At 33.8% G+C, this 20,893-nt stretch overlaps 1 protein-coding gene across 1 annotated transcript in view; it reads right to left on the reverse strand.

Annotated features, from left to right (window-relative positions):
• Window positions 1-1,239: 1,239 nt before the first annotated feature.
• The window catches only part of htra1a (HtrA serine peptidase 1a), a 42,506-nt gene continuing 22,852 nt past the window's right edge, over window positions 1,240-20,893 (reverse strand). Inside the window, exons 4-9 of the mRNA XM_056477387.1 lie at window positions 8,294-8,488; window positions 7,637-7,669; window positions 5,984-6,098; window positions 5,828-5,885; window positions 5,539-5,634; window positions 1,240-1,823 (exon numbers count right to left, since the gene is read on the reverse strand). Of these exons, the coding sequence (XP_056333362.1) occupies window positions 1,655-1,823; window positions 5,539-5,634; window positions 5,828-5,885; window positions 5,984-6,098; window positions 7,637-7,669; window positions 8,294-8,488 (666 nt within the window). The 3' untranslated portion in view covers window positions 1,240-1,654. The remainder of the gene's footprint in view (window positions 1,824-5,538; window positions 5,635-5,827; window positions 5,886-5,983; window positions 6,099-7,636; window positions 7,670-8,293; window positions 8,489-20,893) is intronic.

The raw sequence follows: 20,893 nt of genomic DNA on the forward strand, positions 1-20,893 counted from the left end.
TATTTTGCCTTATATGTTCATCAATGCTGAAACTGATTCAATAATTAATTTTTCTTCGGCTTGGACCCTTTATTTATCAGAGGTCACCACAGCGTTATGAACCGCCAACTTATCCAGCATATGTTTTACTTCCAGCTGCAACCAAATACTGGGAAACATCCATTCACACACTTATATACTATGGCCAATTTAGTTTATTCAATTCACCTATAGCGCATGTCTATGGACTGTGTGGGAAAGCGGCGCACACAGAGGAAACCACCCAAACATGGGGAGAACATGCAAACTCCACACAGAAATGCTAACTGACCCAGCTGGGACTCGAACCAGTGACCTTCTTGCTGTAAGGGGGCTGTGCTAACCACTAGGTCACCGTGTCGCCCCGCTGAAACTGATTTGATAATAAAAGAAAAAAATATATAGTAAAAAATATTGTAAAAGGGACTAAGCCAGAAAGAAAATAAATAAATGAAAAATATTGTGCCTAATAATATAATAACAATAAACACTGTTTCATCACCATATGAATCTTCAAATAATATTTTAATATTCTGACTTTGGAGTAACATTTATTATTTTTACTGGTAAGTCATTGTGCTGCTTTATATTTTTGTGAAAATCGCGAAGAGCATTGATTTGAAACTGAAACCTTCTCTAACAATTTAAATGATATTTTTTGTCACTTGATCAATTTATTGTATCCTTGATGAATAAAAGCTTTCCATTATTTTTAAAAAGGCAGCACGGTGGCGCAATGGGTAGCACAATCGCCTCAAAGCAAGAAGGTCGTTGGTTCGAGCCTCGGCTGGCTCAGTTGGCATTTCTGTGTGGAGGTTACATGTTCTCCCCGTGTTCAAGTGGGTTTCCTCTGGGTTCGAAAACATGTGGTATAGGTGAATTGGGTAAGCTAAATTGTCCATAGTGCATGTGTATGAATGAGTGTGTATAGATGTTTCCCAGTGATGGGTTGCCGCTGAAAGGGTCTTCCGCTGCATAAACATATGCTGGATAAGTTGGCGGTTCATTCCACTGTGGCGCCTCCAGATTAATAAAGGGACTAAGTCGAAAAGAAAAGGAATGAACAAATTTTTTAAACAAACAAACAAAAAAGCACCAGTACCAGTAACTAATATTAATGCCAATGTACCAGCAATTTTGTAATTTTTTTCAGATGTTTTGTTTCTTTTTTATTTGTTTTAGGTGCAATGAAGGAAGTAAAACATGTTTGCTGTAGAAAAATGCATTATTAAAAGGTTTTTAATCTTTTCAAAAACAAACATTTCAATATATTTTATAAAAAATGGTTAGAAACTCCAAACAAGCTCTTAAAAACGTTGCTGTGTGCTAAATTGATGGGTAATGGAAAACATATAGCCTAAATATTCTGGGAAAAAAAATCTGATCATGTCCAATGGCTCAAGATGAACAGTAAACAGTAGTAGCATCCTCTAAATCATTCCTGATGATATGAATAAAAACATTAATACATGTGAGTCTACATTAATGTGCTCTGTACAGTCTAAATTCTCAGGCCGAGATTTTCACCCTGCCAGTCATTTCAAGAACACGGACTATTGGCCAGATGACCGGGGGAAAGGACACACCCAGTGAGTTCATTGGCTGCTAGGTGGATGAGCAGCAGTTCTGTTCAGGGTCAAGGGTCAATCTCCATTGGAATGATAGTAAGGATGATGTCCTCGTTTCCACGTCGAACCACCACACGCAAACTGCTCTCCTTTTTGATGATCGCGCTCACATCTGTGGCTGTGGAAATCCGCTGACCGTTGATGGAAATGATGACATCGTGCTCCTTTAGTCCACCTCTGCAAAAGAGACAGACACTGTTAGTGAATAGGGTAAAATAAAATTCCCACGTTGATTATATTAAGGATTGCAAACTGTATTACAAGTATTTTAAAATGTTGTGTTCAATAAATAATTAAGCATTCTTTTATTAATGACATGCTAATATGCTCACATTTACACAGAGGTTTAAAATGTATATTAACAATTGGAGTAAAAATTAGGGGCAAAGTTTTTTTACAGGGGATTTTGGGGATCTGTTTTTATCACTTCATAAATTATTTAATTCAGTAAATACTGTGAATAGAGCTCATTTGGATGAAACGGCTCGAAAGAATATGCATTGCACTTCTAAAAAAGAAATGCAATGAAGCTATTGCATGAAAAACAGTGTTTCAGCCTCAGATGTCTTGCCTTAGATGCTCTTCATCTAGCAAGAGATTAAATCACAGAGACTGAAACATCTACAAATCAAACACTGCTACATTTCCCAGAATTAACCCAAAATAGCTTCCAAAAACAACTCTGAAGGCTGTGCGTAATGTATTTTTACAGTTGTTGTAGAATCGTACGCTTCATCAAAACATCAGCATTAAAAGTATAATGGCTCTTTAAATCAGACCTTATCATTTCTGATGGATTTTTACATCATATTTTACAAATACAGACCTACATATGTATTAATATGTCATGTCAGTTTAAAATAAAATATGCTACTTCCTATTTTTTAGATATCTTTTCAATTAAGTGCAAGAACCTATTCACTAGGTATCAGTGTTTATTCTTCAGGTGATAGAGCCTCTTAAAGATACTAGATATTGTTTATTAGATACCAATACTTGTTTATTAGATATTACCTAATAAATATACACTAGTACTCAATCACTAAATACAGGTATTTATTAAAAAATACCCTGTATTTCACTAGTGGCTAATTATTCTGTATAGGAAATGTTCATTGAGATTTGTCATTGATCACTATTTAGTTCAGACTATTCAGTATCTATTAAATAGGAACTAATATCAAATTAATTAGAACTAGTATCTATTTATTAAGAGTATCTAATAAATGCCTATTAGGAGCAAATGATTAAGTATAAGATAATCGTAATAGTATGTTTTTTTTTGTCCCTAGCACATAATGTACAAGCATTTGTATCTAAAGAATAAAGACTAACACCTAATACATTTCTACTAGTACTTAATGGGAAGTATACTAGTATCTATTAGTAGCATGAAAATAGATACTAATATGTTACACAGATTAAATGTGTGCCTTAATAGATCACATAACAGAACACATTGAGGTGGCATTCACATGCTCCATCCACCTAGGCTACATACTAGACTTCACAAGTACTTCCTGTTTGTTGGACTGCAAGTGTGACATTTGGTGATCATCTGCTATTCAATTGTGAATCATAACCAAAGTGGTGTCATGCTGAGTGTCTGTGTGTCTGGCTGCCATCTGAGCATGTTTGTAACGTGTCCACACTTTCAGGAAAACTAAACAAGTCCTGGATCAGGATGTGGTGGGCAGCGGAATTACTGTAGTTCTATTTACAATAAAACAGTGTTTTATACTCAAAGAATTCATGACAAGTACCTACAAACCCTAAATTTGCTTCTGAGTGTGTTTGCTTTTGTTTTTAGCAGACCTATAATAAAGACAAGAAACCTTAAAATGCTCATGGATATGAGGTGGCACTGACAGGAACTGAGTCACATGATTTGCGTAACTAACGAGAAATTGTTAGTCAGTTTTAAAGGAAAGGTAATTTCATAATGAAGATTCTGTCATCGTTTGGTCCCCCTTATGCTGTTTAAATGTTGTATGTCATTCTGATGCATCATTTTGTAAGACCTTCTTTTTGCCCATTAAACTCTGCCGACAACGAACCTTTTAACATGCATAAACCCTCCATTGCATATTGCAAAGTGAAGTTTAATTATAAACTAATATTGAGAGAATTGTGTGCTTATGATTGATCACAACCGGACCCACATTAGCTAATACACAATTCTCCAATCAGATGATTTCTACGTCACTATAAATAACCGTAGTCTTCATTCCACAGTCAACTTTGTCTTGAAGAATTCCCTGTCCTCCCCTATTCCTCCATCTTTTTTTCTCTTAGATTGGGCAGCATGGTGGCCCAGTGATTAGCACTGTTGCCTCACAGCAGCAATGTCACTGGTTCCAGTTGGCGTTACTGTGTGGAGTTTGCATGTTCATCCCATGTTTGTGTGTTTTCCGTGAAGACCATAATGTTGAGAACAAAACTGCATGGGCCCTTAGAATCGTCCTTACACAAATCAGTGGTGCACAAATAAAAACATGGAAATTGTGTTTTTTATAGAAATTCAAGAAAGTAATGACTTGTTTTCTGTTTAGTTAAGTACTTGATACGTTTTTCCCACTGTCAGAATTACCAGAACTGTATTACCAGAACTAACTATACTGTATCATACCACTTTTTGGGACTCAAACGCCATTGGCTTCAAGAGAATCACGCACAACAAACTAGTGAAATGAAAATACAGGAAACGCCATTCCTAAATACATCATGATAATACAATAATGGGGTGGCATGATGGCTAAGTGGTTAGCATGGTTGCCTCACAGCAACATGTAGGACACTGGTTTGAGTCCTGGCTGGACCAGGAGGAGTTTTTATGTGGATTTTCAGGGTTTCCTCTGGAGGCTATGGTTTCACCCACAGTCCAAAGACATACGGTATAGGTGAGTTGGATAAATGAAATTGGCCATAGTGTGTGAATGGGAAAGTGTGTGGGTGTTTCCCAGCACTCAGGGTTGTACTCGAAGGGCAGCCGATGTTACAACAATTGCCAGAGTAATTGGTGGTTCATTCCACTGTGGCGACCCCTGTGGAATAGGCTGAAGGAAATGAATGAGTGAGTGAGTAATTCAATAATGGTGCACATCAATGAACTATGAGCTCAAACAAAGCTTGTAGTCTTTGTATGTCAAACGGCCACATGCCAAAAAGCAAGAGTATGATCTGCTGTATGTCTTTCATTGTTGTTTATGGGGCCGTTCACACATTAAGTAAGGTGTGCTGCTTCATTCACTATTTGGATACATTTGTGGTGCATCTACATCAGAGTGTGCACATGACGTGAGAGACCAAAACAGCTTTTTTTTCTCTAAATGGAAATGACATCAATTGCAATTTTCTGCTGTATACCCAGCCAACCAAGTAATCAAGTACTATTGGCACTGGAAGCACAAGCCTGATAAGGGTGACCTAAACCAAACTGTACTCTACTGAGCCGTACCTATCAGAAGAAACAAGATATAAGAGGTATGGAATGACATAATTGTGATTGAATTATGACAGAACTATACTATCCTTTTAACTGAAATGCGTTTTCAGCAACTTACAGAAGATGTTCCTCTCGCTCTAACTGTATGAACAAAAATGGCTTCAAAAATACAGAGGAAAAGGTTTTTGTAAGAGTCAATAAACACGTTGGGCTGAATTGATGAACATCAGCAGGTTTTTGCATGTGTGTGAGAGTGTGTTTTGATAGGCGGGGGTCTAACATAAATTTCAAACATGAGGAGACAGATGGAGCCAAAGACAATATTCCTCCAAGCATGACAGCAGAGAGCATGTGGCCAGTAAAAACACCCTGTCAGAGCTGCCAAAGCTGTTGACCTGCTCTCTTGACCTGCTTGGCATTATGGGACTTTGAGTTCTGGTGACTCACGCTGCAGCTGGGGTTTTAGAGATGACCTCAATCACATAGGCTCCTGAGGTGATGTCAGGGAAATCTCGGAGTCGACCTTTCAGCTCTTTGGACAATCTGCAAGAGACGATGAATACAATTACGTCAGATCTGCTGTTTCCATTCCCAAAAACGACAGCTGAAAGGCTTAAATTAAACTCTGTCCAATACAGTCCAATAAATCACAACAGAGATTTTATAGGATTACATAATCATGTCAAATTTTCCTTAGGCGTATTAAAATAAGTATTAATTTGTTACATGTACTCACGAAGGAGTGAGAGTCATCATACGAACACCAATATATCTTTTCTTTGTTGTTCCTCGACCTATAAAACAGCACAAATGTTACAAAATGTGAGTTAATCAACTGAAAGGACTGAAATTCTTTGTTATTGACTCTATATAAACATGTATTGTGTTGTACCTCTGGCCAGTCTGTCATACGACTCAGCGAGAAACTGACGGATTTTGTCTGATGGAATAGCGAAGGAGATTCCAGCCGTCACCTTCAGTGTGTTGATCCCAATTACTTCACCATCCTATAAGAAAAATATTATCAGACATGTACAAATACTCAGGTATGCGCAATATTGCTGTTCATTTACTCTATTTAAAAAAACGACATTGTAAATATCAAGTAAATTTTAAAATTGACTATTGAAGAAACTAGGAACATTTAAAAACTATCAAAGGAACATTAAAATAATCCATTAAATCTTGCTTAATGATGGAATAATCCTATAAATGTTGGTCATTTATTAAATGAAATTATTAAATATAATAATTATGTATTATAATGGGTTTATTTTATGCCGTTAGTATATCACATTCTTACAAAATATATTAAAATAATATTAATAATTAAGAACTTTTATTAAACAATGAAACAACATGGTTATTGTTGATCATTAAAAATCTGTAATGTCAATAAATAAAATAAATAAATTAAATCAGTAATTTAAAACAAAGGATCTTTTTTGAAATAAAATATTAGTCTGATAAAAAGATGAAAATCTGAAATTAAAAAAATTAAAGACATTTTAAGTTGAATACAAAATGACAACAATAAAAAAATTATGTGAGTGCAAATGGGATATTATATACAATTGAAGTCAGAATTATTAGCCCTCCTGAATTATTAGCCCCCGTTTATTTTTTCACCAATTTCTGTTTAACAGAGATTTTTTTTCAACACATTTCTAAACATGATAGTTTTAATAACTCATTTCTAATAACTGATTTATTTTATCTTTGCCATGATAACAATAATAAATAAATTGTATTTTATTTACACTTCTATACAGCTTAAAGAGGCATTTAAAGGCTCAACTAGGCTAATTAGGTTAACTAGACAAGTTAGGCTAATTAGGCAAGTTATTTTATGACAATGTTTTTTTCTGTAGACTATCGAAAAAAAAAATTTGCCTAAAGGGGCTAACAATTTTGACCTTGAAATGGATATTAAAAAAATTAAAACTGCTTTTATTCTTGCCAAAATAAAACAAATAAGACTTTCTCCAGAAGAAACAATATTATCAGACATACTGTGAAAATGTCCTTGCTCTGTTAAACATCATTTGGGAAATAAAAAAAATAAAAAAATAAATAAAAATAAAAATTCAAAGAAGGGCTAATAAATTCTGACTTCAATGGTATACAATTGAGTATAATACAAAATAATCACTTATTGGAACACATTACCCCTTTACATATGATGGAGCATTACTATCTTTATCCCTTCCTGCCCAGTAGTTGCTTTTCTGCTATTGGCTGAAGCAGCCCAAAGGTGAACCCAAAGTTAAAAATAAATACTAATGGGAGGAAAATGACAACAGCCAATCAGAGTCAGAATATCTGTGAGAATTTCCTTAATTCATAGTGTTTTAAACACTACCTTTTTGTGATCCCTGATGCATTTTTATATACTTGACTAATGACTTTTAAAATGACACCATTTTAAATGACTAGCATGCGGGGAATGATAACCACACTGTCATGTTCTGTGCAAAAGCAAGCAGTGTATATGCAAGCTCATATTGGGTATTTATCACCAGTTCGGAAATGTGGAAATGCTCACCAGATTTACTAATGGTCCTCCTGAGTTGCCATACTGTAAAAGAGATGTTTCATTTGTTAACAAATGTTTGGTTGTTGAGTGCATGAATGTGTGAGCATCATGGTGAAAAAAACAGACATTAAGATAAAAAATAAAAAACATAAAAAAACAACAGAATGTGTTTCCCATATTTCGTATTTCATGTTTTTTTTTGACTGTGTTTATACTTTTGAATTGCTTTAAGGGATGTTGATCTCTGCAGTGACAACTGACAACTTTTAATGTGAAAATGTTATCACTATGATTAAGTATTGACTTGTTTAGTCAGTATATAAATGACTTATGTTACTGATATATATATATATATATATATATATATATATATATATATATATATATATATATATATATATATATATATATATATATATAATTTTTTATACATTGTTTTTGAAAACTCGAAAAACAAATCTCTATAAAAGTCACTTTGTTAAGCTAGAGTTAAATTTTAGACATCAAAAGTTCTCAGAACAGAAATTAATGTCCATTTAAAACCATTGGAAATCATCTCACAAATGATGATTCATGGGAAAAAGTTATTTGACATATATTTACATTTTAATTATCACACTAAAGTGAAAAAAGCTATTACAAAGTGTCTAATAATAATTCACTCACATTAATGATGGCGTCAGTCTGAATGTAGTCCATATCTGAGTTTCTTAAGCCCAACTCTTTCCCGCCTCTCTGCGTGGTGCTCACTATTCCCGTGGTAACTGTGTTCTGGAGGGAAAATGGGCTGCCGATGGCAACCACAAATTCTCCTGGTCTGAGGTCAGCTGATCTGCCAAGTAGAAGCACAGGAAGCTTATTCTGTAGAGCAGAAAGAGAAAAAGGCATAACGGTTGTTATTGGGAATGCAGCCTTTATTTCAGCATCTAACCATAAGACTGAAATATCCCAACCCTTCACAATCATAAAGCTTGCAAAAGTTTATAAAAGGTCCTTAATTGATTTCTCGCCCAACACAGTTGTTTTTAGCATCTGAGCAACTTTATAACCCAGCAAAGCTAGTCATGTGATAAACTTATATACAGGCGTTCCATAATTCTAGCCTTCAGTTTCCTGAACTGCCATATAAACAGTCCTATTCTGACACCCCTGTGCTTCCGCTAATATATTTCTTCAAAACATGGGTTGGGATTTTAAATTAAGTCCTCTGAAACCTTATCACTGGGCAACCTTCACGCCATCACAAAATAACAGGCCATTAGGACAGGACGGATGAAGTGGTATGCTGTTTTGCCATTCCTGTGGGGAATCCACACATGGGCTTGATAAGAACGACCATCGTGACAACAGATTATGCGTGTTTAGCCACTGCACTGGTGTCTATTTTGTTTACTGACAGTAAAAATAGAGTCAGACAAGCTGAACTTGAAATGCACACCAGAAGCATTCAATCACCTTTTGCATGCTTGCTAGGGCTTTGTATGAATTGCAGATATTTTGGGAATAGTTCAGGTGACAGTGATCTGAGATGTCTCAACTGTAAAAAAACAGAAGTTTTTCAGAAGAATTTTATGAGGGTGTTTATATGATTTTTAATATAAGATAGATTGTAGATGCAATGTCTGTCTGAGCTTTCTAAGGCCTTATTATTGGAGAATGTCAAATGATATGGCTATCCCAAAATTATCTATATTCTACAACATTAAATGCTAAGCTAGAAGAATCTTTGATGTTACATTTAATTAGACCTCATAAACTTTGATGTTAGCTTGACATAAATTAGCACATTGATAGCATGTTTTAGCATGAATTAGAAAGTTTCTATCTTAATTTGCTTAATTCTAGCATTTTCCTAACACGAATTAGCATATTGCTAACATGTTTTAGCATGAAGTAGCAAGTTTCTATCTTAATTTGCTTAATTCTAGCATTTTCCTAACACGAATAAGCATATTGCTAGCATGTTTTAGCATGAATTAACAAGTTTCTATCTTAATTTGCTTAATTCTAGCATTTTTCTAACACAAATTAGCACATTGCTAGCATGATTTAGCATGAATTAGCAAGTTTCTGTTTTAATTAGCTTAATTCTAGCATTTTGTAACATGAATAAGTATATTGCTAGAACGTTTAGCATGGATTAGCATGTTTCTATGTTGCTAACATGTAGTTAGCATTTTAGAAACATAAACATTTGTGTTTCAATACATTTGAACAACTACAGAAGAATGCAGGCTCTCTCTCTTTCTCTACTGACCAAACATGTGATTGTTACTGGACATATTGATTGCAATTGGATACACAAATAAGAGAACTTAAGAAAGAAGCAATTTTTTTTTTACTTCTACTCAGGCTGAGTGCACCTGATGGAGAGAAAAGAAACTGTAAGTTCGGAGCTGTAAACTGATCCTGAGCTTTTATCATGAGGTGAACTCTCAGCGAACTCAACCTGTGCTGACCGGGTTTTAAAAATCGAGGATAAACAGAACGATGACTGGCAAACCAGACAAAAAATTCCACACTCTCTATCTTTGTGTCTGAAATGCTGTGCAGAGATGAGCTATATTATTGCCACATCAGTGTGATTCTGTGTTCGTTAAATGTGAATTTAGGTAAAAGGTAGTCTTATACTTGTTTATTGTACTTTTACATAAATTAACCCTTGTTTGTCCAATAAAAAATATGCATAGGTCCATAAAAAATAATAATATTTTAATATGTTTTAAATTTTAAGCTAACCTTTCCAGCATCAGTACTTTTGTTGACTACAAAAATCCTATCATTTGAAGGATTTTAACCCTTTAAATGAATGAATAAGCATGTGATGCATGATTTTTTTTTACACAGGATTAAATATTATATTATAATATTTTTGTCATGAAGGTCCTGACTGTAACAATATTTTGTGTCTATAAAATAAATTAATGGTAGGAAATGAGGTTGAAATATTAACATTTGGAAAACATTTATTTCTATAAATATTTAGTTGTTTTACTCTTTTTGCATTGACTTGGCCAAAAGTTTACATACAGAATGCATTAAGGTAAAATGCTTGAACTAAACCCCCAGTCCATTTATTTTCAGTCCAACTCAACAATGATTATCCTAATGAAGAATCCCACAGCTGTGCTATGTATCTGTGTAACTATGTGAGCATGCCGCTCACCACTGCTCAGGCTCTGGTGGGACCATCAGTTATTAACATCTATTGGGTTACCATTGCAAAAAGATGAGCTCATGCTCCAGACACAAGGTTGCATTAGAACTCACAGCACTTATTAGCCACAGTGAAGCATCGTCAGCCATTTTGTCAATGTGGCATGGTAGTTAACCATTCTGGGTCTATGCAAAATGATAGTTTACATTCCACATCTAGTTTAACCACTCTACATAGACAAAAAACACTTTGAAAGATTCCCCTGTCCATTTCTTGCTCTTTTTACTTACCACAAAGATGACTCAGTGATCATATCAAATCTCAAATTATATATTAATGCATTAAAGCTGCGATATTTTAGGCAGGAAATAATTATACAAAAAGACATTGCTTTAAAAATAATAAATTGATACAACTAAAACTAATGATAAAATTACATATTTATAAATATTGTTTGAATTATACTTAAACAGTTACGTTTTCTTAAATATTATATATAATATATAGCAATAAAAGCTTGCCTGTTATGTTTATTCACACATATGCACTTATACTGTATAGATATTATGCATTTATTTATAAATATTATATTTAATATATAGTATACAATGTATTTATCTATCTATATAGAGAAACAAGTGCATTATACTTAAATATGAAACAAACCATTTTTCATCAAAAAATAATTAATATTTCCAATTTTCATATACTTTAACATGATGTGCTAAATAATACTGTAGTTTTAAACTAAAATAAAAATGTATATCGGCATCACGATGGCGCAGTGGGTAGCACGATCGCCTCACAACAAGAAGGTTGCTGGTTCGAGCCTCGGCTGGGTAAGTTGGCATTTGTGGAGTTTGCATGTTTTCCCCGTGTTCATGTGGGTTTCCTCCGGGTGCTCCGGTTTCCCCCACAGTCCAAAAACATGCAGTATAGGTGAATTGGGTAGGCTAAATTGGCCAAAGTGTATGTGTGTGAATGAGTGTGTATGGATGTTTCCCAGTAATAGGTTGCAGCTGGAAGGGCATCCGCTGTATAAAGTCCACTGGAGAAGTTGGCGGTTCATTCCGCTGTGGCAAACCCAGATTAATAAAGGGACTGAGCTGAAAAGAAAATGAATGAATGAATGAAAAATGTATATATAGATACGCACATTTTACTAATTTCAATGACAAAATTGCAAACAAAAAATAAATATGTATATAAATTAATGATATATATATATATATATATATATATATATATATATATATATATATATATATATATATATATATATATATAAATGATTCAAAAGAATTGCAGCTATTGTTTCAATAGTATCATAATGCCAAAACATAGCTATGGATGGCTGGATAGATGCAAATGAAGGTCAAAGTACAAAGTACTCTACCACATGCTGCAGGTGACCTGTTAGTGTGGTCACTCAGCAGGTTGTGAGGTTACAAAAACTGGCCATGAACACTAATAAAGCTCTGCTATGAGAGGCTTCAGGCCAGCAGTTCCTTATAAACATTTACCAGAAGAAACACCTGCATCCCTCTGGCCTATAAAAGCACAACGACACCCAAAGTTACGCAGGTGTGTTGTTAATGATACTGCAGTCAATCTGGGACGTGTAAAAACACCCTCACCCTCAGCCTTCTGATGCCAGTGAAACACTAGAAGAGCTTAGAGAAAGCAGACTTTGTTGTCGGGATAAGGCCAGTCTAGAGATTTCCAATCCAAAGTAAGGAGATGTGTGTCACAAGACAGGCAAAAGCAAGATTTTATCTACTGTGAGTGCAGATATGCTATATTATATACACATTCCAACCATGCTCATTTCAGACAGAGGAAAAAACAAAGACGACAATGAAAACAAACACCACTCAGTTTTCTGTAAAGGGAATAAAATCTGTGTATTTTTAAGCATCAGTCAAATGCTATTTAGGGCTGCATGTTACTGGAAAAATATGCAATATTGTTGTTGAGTACTACTATAACGATAATCCTTACAATACACTCAAAAATGTATTTTTGCTGCTTGTTTAAACTACTGATGTAAAATGAGCTGAATAAACATGATTCTTGCAGGGTTTTTAGGGAGAACTTAATTGTTTTGTGTGCAATCCACATAAATATGTAAAACAATTAAGTTAACTTAATCAGTTTATTTTAAGATAACATGAAGGCATTGTGTGGAACCCAACTTTTTTTACAGAGTATAAAATTTTCCTTGAAAAACGCTATTTTTATTAGCGATAATTATTTGTTTGATTAATGATATTATAATAAACAGGTAAAGGTATTTTTTTCAGATCTAATTCATTCTAATTAAGAATAAAAATTAATTGTGTCAAGGTGCAAAAATTAAGTCTTTAAAACACTTTGCATTAGTGAAATCCTCACAGATATTCTGACTCTGATTGGCTGTTGTCATTTTCCTGTCTTGCCTCAACTCCCGCCATTAGTGTTTATTTTCAGCTCTGGGTTCACATTTGTGCTGCTCCAGCCAATAGCAGAACAGCAACTACTGGAGAGGCGGGGATAAAGATATTAGGGCACTATCTGATTGGTAAAATGTAGATAAACAGACAATGCATAAAATAAATGTACCATTAATATATTATTATTGTGATAACAATAATTATGCTATATATTGTGCAGACCTAATGCTTTAAATGTTTTACTAATGTTTTTATTTAAGTATAAATGCTTTAGTAGTAGTGAAATAGTAGTATTTTCTTAATTTTTTTTACATTAATTTTATTTATATATATTTTTTTCCAGTAAGTACATGATGTTTGTTTTAAGGTTTTTATTTTAGTTAACTTACTAACTTACAGTTTTATTTTTAACCACTGTAAGTATTATACATTTTATTGCGCCTTGGTAATTTTTAAATTCTATGTAGTTTTTATTCATGTTTTATAGATATTTGAGTTAACAAGGAATATAAGCAGCTTAAATTAAATACATGTAAGCAATTTATTTTAAAAATGTTTTAAGTTAATGTTTATTTTATTCCAATTTACAGAATAATTTGGAGTTTTACAGTTAATTAACTATGATAAACTACTATAATTATTTCCAGTAAATCTGTAGTAAGAACACCCCTCAAACCTTTATAAAATAACACTGAATGATAGTCCTGCGTCTGCCTAAAATTGGTGGTGATGTATTTTATTTATTTAGGTGATTTTTAATTTCCCCCTTATCAGCAGTCTGTGTGCCTGAAACCATTGTTGTCATTTTCCTTTCTCGCCTCAATTCCCGCTATGAGTGTATATTTTCAGCTCTGGGTTCACCTTATAGGGTCGCTTCAGCCAGTAACAGTACAGCAAGTACTGGGGAGGTGGGGATAAATATTGTAAGGCCCTATCTAATTGGTCAAATATAGATAAACAGCCGATGCATAAAATAAATTACATTTATACCACATGTTTAAGATATGTATATTCCTATTATTATCGCAATAACTTTACAATAATTTTGCAATATATTGTGCAGCCTTGATACTATTAATATTTTATTAATGGTGTTAGCTTATTTAAATGGAAATGTTTTAGTATAATAATAATAATAATAATAATAATAATAATAATAATAATAATAATAATAATAATAATAATAATAATAGTGTTTTAGAATAATATTAATAATGTAACAGTAGTATTTATTGTAAATAAATTATCTATACTTGAATTTTAATTATCCTTTGTTTGCAGTAACTATATGATTTTTGTTTTAAGGTTTTAGTTTTAAAAACTTACTAACAAACAATGTGTAACTTAACTTTAGTTTTAAAAATGTAATTGTTGTTTAGTAATTTTAAAAGTTATATAGTTTTTATTAATGTTTTGTGGTTATTTTAGTTTCAATATCAACTAAATTAAAACAAGGACTATTTATTTATATATTTTTTTTTCCAGTAAGTACTTGATTTTTGTTTTAAGGTTTGTATTTTAGTTAACTTACTAACTTACAGTTTTATTTTTAACCACTGTAAGTATTATAAATTTTATTGCGCCTTGGTAATTTTTAAATTCTATGTAGTTTTTATTCATGTTTTATAGATATTTGAGTTAACAATGAATATAAGCAGCTTAAATTAAATACACGTAAGCAATTTATTTTAAAAATATTTTTAGTTAATGTTTAATTTATTCCAATTTACAGAATAATTTGGAGTTTTATGTTTAATTAACTACAATAAACTACTATAATTAGCTACAATAAATCTGTAGTAAGAACACCCCTCAAACCTTTATGAAATAACACTGAAGGATAGTCCTGCGCCTAAAATTGGTAGTGATGTATTTTATTTCTTTAGGGGATTTTTAATTTCTCATTGAGTTCATTTGAATTAATCAGCAGTCTGTGTGCCTGAAACCACTGCCCACATCTTTAAAAACCATTCCAGTAGCTACACTTTCACAAGCACTTCTGCAGGTGCAAAATGGGTAACACAGTCTGCCGAAGCATGTGGTTATTATTAGCAGGCTGTTGTGGAGCTACACAGAGTTTCCACAGGTTGACATTCCCGTGCTAAAAACGTGTGTCTACATTTAAACATCAGTTCGCAGTTAGTCACAATCTGAACAAAGTCAGACCAAGACGCATTCAAACAGACATCATTAACCTCATGCACTAAGAGCTCCTGAGATCACTGTCCTGCTCTGTCATCATTGTGCCCGTCAGTAGGCACCTTGTCCCACGTTGTGCCTTTAATTACTGCACTTTTAAAGATAAGCGCCAATTTAATGGCACGCACTGAGTGACTCCATTGGTGGGTTTGTGTTGGATGTGGCTGCAACATATTTTCAGTGAGTGGCTCTTCCCAAAGGAAAACCTCAGAGGTTTCTGCTTCAAAGCTCAGTAATAGTTCTCAATTATCTTTAATTTAAGTCTAATTTTTGTCTTCGGGATTTCTCAGAAAATTCCCTTTATGTGTAATCAAAAAAATGTATATTAACTACATATAATAATAGTAGAGAGCTATAAAAAATCTTAGTCTGTATTGTTTCACTGTCTTGCCTTTTTATTGCCAATTTTGTTTCGTCTTTTATAAATCTTGACAGTAGCTTTTTTAATTTCTGTTAAGTAACAAGACTTTTGTCTAAGCAAAATAAGACCTTACTGTCCTAATTAAACAATTAAAAATCAAGGCATGATCGTATTTTATTTTGGTAAAATAAGCGTAATCTAGAGGCCTTTGCCTTTCATATAAGCCACTTCTGATACCAAATGATCAACTAGAAATCAAGTTATTATTTGTTGTTCCTAAAACCTGGATAGGCAACAAGCCTTTTGTCAGGTAGTGTACATGTTAGTTAAGGCCACCTAATATAAAGTGGGACCAAAAAATCCTCTTTTTTTTCCACTAAAAAAATGATTTTTTTTACAGTCAACCAGTTATAACATATGCCCTAAAAGTTAAAAAAAATACAATATTTAATAATTGAACAGCATAGCAAGCAATTCTACAAGCCAGTTATAAAAAGTTGTAATATTTCACTGTAAACATCACAAGTGCTATTGTTTTTTTAGGGTTTTATGTGTATTCAATCATAGAATATCAGCTTGGGTCCAGGAATGATATCAAACACTGCAAACCTGAGACGAGTTCAGACTTGTGAGTTTCTGAGTGTGTGTTGGAAGCTGAGGGAGGGTTGGAGTTTTCATCGACATACTATTTCCATGCCTCTGTCCCATATCCCTCTATTCATCTGCATAATTCCAAAATTACTTCCATGCTCAATCGGCCAAAAGTGCTTCGCTGTTCCCACGTGTGATTCACATCTTACTCTCTAATATTAAATGACTCATTTTGGCCAAACCAGCAGTCAGCCACATTACAGTAGTCTGGGCTTCATTTTAGGCCACTGGAACATCGATAATCTCCATAAGACCATGTGTATGCGTGTACTGGTTTATCCTGCAGTGCGAGGACCAAATGTTCCCATGCACAAGGATAGTAATGTCTGACATTTTTTGGTATACTTTTTTCTGACTTTTTTGCCTGACTTTGTTATTTATACAGTGTTAGGGGTAACGCATTATAAGTAACGTGCATTACGTAATTCATTCGGCTTAGTCACTTTATTAATCAGGGGTCACCACAGCGGAATGAACTGCCAACTTATCCAGCACGTTTTTACGCAGCAGATGCCCTTCCAGCCGCAACCCATCTCTAGGAAACATACACATACACTCATTCTCACACACACATACGAACAATTTAGCCTACCCAATTCACCTGTACTGCATGTCTTTGGACTGTGTGGGAAACCGGAGCACCGGAGGAAACCCACGCGAAGGCAGGGAGAACATGCAAACTCCACACAGAAATGCCAACTGACCCAGCCAAGGCTCGAACCAGCGACCTTCTTGCTGTGAGGTAACAGCACTACCTACTGCACCACTGCGTCGGCCATGTTACGTAATAATATTACTTTTCCAAAGTAACAAGTAAAGTAAAATTCATTCATTTATTTTCTTTTCAGCTTTAAACATTACTTAAAAAACAAACAAACAAAAAAATCACACGATGGCTAATAATTATTGCTTATATTAATTAATATTAAATATATATACACTAATTTATTTGTTATATTTGGTTTCTATAAATTGTGATTTTTTTTTAGACTGACCAAACAATATTTTATATTGCCAGACCCCGCCCTATACTCATAAACATAACCCTAACCCTAAACTCTTGACAACTGCAAGAAACACGACATAGAAAACAAAAAAAAAAACTGGTTGCAAAGCACTTCGCCCGCACCCCACCTCCAGCTAAACAACCATAGATTGACATCAGTTCACATTCTCCAGGTAAAACAAAAAAAAATTTACTAAGTTAAAAAAATGGTTATTGCTTTTAGAAGTGACTACGTTTTGTAATATAAGATTTTTTTTTCTTTTGGGAAACGATTTCAGATGTTTTTTTTATTGTCTTACTGTTCATTTTGTTTTTAAACATTTAAAAGGTTTAAAATCTGTTTTTGCCTTAATATAAATTATTTCATGTTAGTACTCTTAGGCTTTATTGCCATCTTTATCTCAATGGACAGTGAATTTACTTAACTAATAACTCAAAACAGACTGTACAAAAGGATCAAACACTACTTTGCATGCAGTCATTAATATACATATATGTATATACAGCATGTATAGCTATTTTATCCTACATTTTTTAAAGGAAAATGAAGGTGTAGGTTATTTACAGTAAGTGGTGGTTAAATGCAGAGCTTCTCAATAAAAAAAAGTAAAAAAAAAAACACCTGCACATTCTGAAAGAGATCAAATTTGAGCAAGCCAGCAAAGAATGCAAAAGTAACTGAATCATAATACAACGCATTACTTTCCATAAAAAGTAACTAAGTCACGCAATTAGTTACTTTTTTAAGGAGTAACTCAATATTGTAATGCACTCCTGTGTATATATGCATTACAATATTGAGTTACTCCTTCCAAAAGTAACTAATTGCATTACTTGTTTACTTTTTTTAGGTAATGCGTTATATTACGTTTGAGTTACTTTTGCATTATATAAATACTAACTGATGAAAACTGATCTGAAAGTGTAAAAATTAGGGTTATGTTTATGAGTATAGGGCGGAATCTGGCAATATAAAATATTGTTTGGTCAGTAGAAGTCTAAAAAAAAAAAAATCACAATTTATAGAAACCAAATATAACAAATAAATTAGTGTATATATATTTAATATTAACTAATATAAGCAATAATTATTAGCCATCGTGTGAATTTTTTGTTTGTTTGTTTTTTAAGTAATGTTTAACAGAGCAAGTAATATTCAGGCAACACCATTCAGTAACAGGGTTCAACACAGCGGAATGAACCGCCAACTTCTCTGGTATGTGTTTCACGCAGCTGATGGGCGCAATAAATATTTCACAGTAATATTTTCCATAATATTTTTTTCTTCTGGGAATCTTATTTATTTTAGTTTGGCTGGAATAAAAGCAGTTTTCAAATTGTCTAAAACTACTTTTATGGCCAATATTACTTGCCCCCTTAACAATTGTTTTTTAACCTCTGTTGTCCAATAACTTGCCTAACCTAACTTGCCTAATTAACCTAATTAAATATTAAGCCTTTTATCTGCACTAAGCTGAATACTAGAGTCTTGTCAAATAACTAGTGAACTATTATGAACAGGATGGTCATCATGGCAAAGACAGAAGATAACAATTAAAACCTTTATCTTTAAAAATGCATTGAAAAAAAATCTTTTAAAAAGAATACAAATTTCACAGGAGAGCTAATAGCTTTGCCTTCATCTGTACTGTATGCGTGTGCGATATGTATAAGCCTTAAAGCTTTTAACCTAAACAGGGATCTTTCTCTTTGCTTTGGCTCATGACCAGAGCAGAGGAATGGAAATGAAGACATGGGAGATTTACAAATGAGTTGACTAAATGTGTGATGGGCTGAGACTTGAAAATTATTCATTTTCCTGGAGCTCCTGAGTTTGAGAAAAGGAATGATGGGAAGTTCAACGGATCGTGGAGGTTGGACCCTTTAAGACCTCACCATCCGTATAGCATAGCTTTAAATGTGGCAGAATTTTGTGTCCACATACACACATATGGATTCATTTTGAGTCCCTAACCACATTTCCTCTCTCTCTCTCACTTTCTCTGAGAGGGAAAACACTTTCCTCTCTTTTGGGTTTCAGAAGTCTGGCTTCTGCAGACAGAGTAATGGTTTCCCAAGAGACAGACAGCCACCAATAAATGGAGAGAGAAGAGGGAAGAAAGACAAAAGATTGGGAAGAAAATAAATAATCTGCTCGACGACTCCTTTCTCAGTTCATCCAACATGTGCTACCCATTTTCCGCATGAGTGAAATTGTGTTGTGTGATATATAAGCTCATCTCTGCCTCATCAAGTCAAGGCATGAGAAAACTGCATGCAAGTGAATATGAAGATAAACTGTGAAGTTTACAGTGCTGGGGACTAACTAATGAAAATTAGCTGTGAAACTAACTTCTAAACCATCTAAACAAAAATCGCAATGCCATGACAATAACTTCCATCAGTGTTTTATATAACCAAGAATTTGGTGGTCACCCAGTAATAAAATGCATACATAAAGGTCCTGTGAAGTGCTTTGAAATGTGCATTTCTATTCAGTGTTTGATATAATCTCAAGTGAAACGAAAGAGTGGGAAATAGTGTAGCTCCCTCCCTTTACAATAAACAACCAACCAATAGCATTTTGCTTTATAACTTTTCTGCCACTGAGAATGGTTGAGCTCAAGCACATCAAACATGAAGGTCTTGAAGGGGGCGGGGCATGTCAGATACTAGAGAGCATTTGATTGGTCACTGATTTAATGAGAAACTGATATATAAGGTGTGACAAACTACAAGCTTTATGTGGTTAACAGTTTTATATCTCATAAACACGCATTAGTACAATACTGATACTAACATCTAAAAAACTTTATTTTAATTTCATAGGGGGCTTTAAAGGGATACTGCACATAAACTATTTACTTACATGATTTTCACAGTATTTGAATTATTTTTTTTTCTGCAGAACATAAAAGAAGATATTTTGAAAATGTATTTATCCATACACCTGAAGACTGAGCTGGGAAGTTGTTTGGTTGGCACCATTCTACAAAACATCTTCTATTTTTGTTCTTCAGAAGTGAAAACGTCATACAGGTTTGGAACGGCATAAAGGATGAATAAATGGTAACAGAATTAACATTTCTAGAACAACTGTCCCTTTCTGCTGTTTGTTATTTTCAACTGACACAGAAATTAGATGAACATGCTTATTAGTTTAAACCAGTGGTTCTCAATTCCAGTCCTCGGGCCCCCATGCCCTGCACATTTTGTATGTCTTCTTAACACACTCAGATCATCAGCTCATTAACAGAGTGAGCCATGAACTGATTTCTGTGTGACAAAAAAAGAAAGCCATACAAAACGTGCAGGGCAGACTGGAATTGAGAACCACTGGTTTAACCCAACAGTACGGATGTTTACATGACAAGATGACATACTGAAAAAGTGAGTAAACCTATCATAACTTGGAACTGTAAAGTTGACAACTTAGTAAAATTAATGAAAATTCTGTCAT

Source organism: Danio aesculapii, chromosome 17 (genome assembly GCF_903798145.1).
Source record: "Danio aesculapii chromosome 17, fDanAes4.1, whole genome shotgun sequence".
Lineage (NCBI taxonomy): Eukaryota > Metazoa > Chordata > Actinopteri > Cypriniformes > Danionidae > Danio > Danio aesculapii.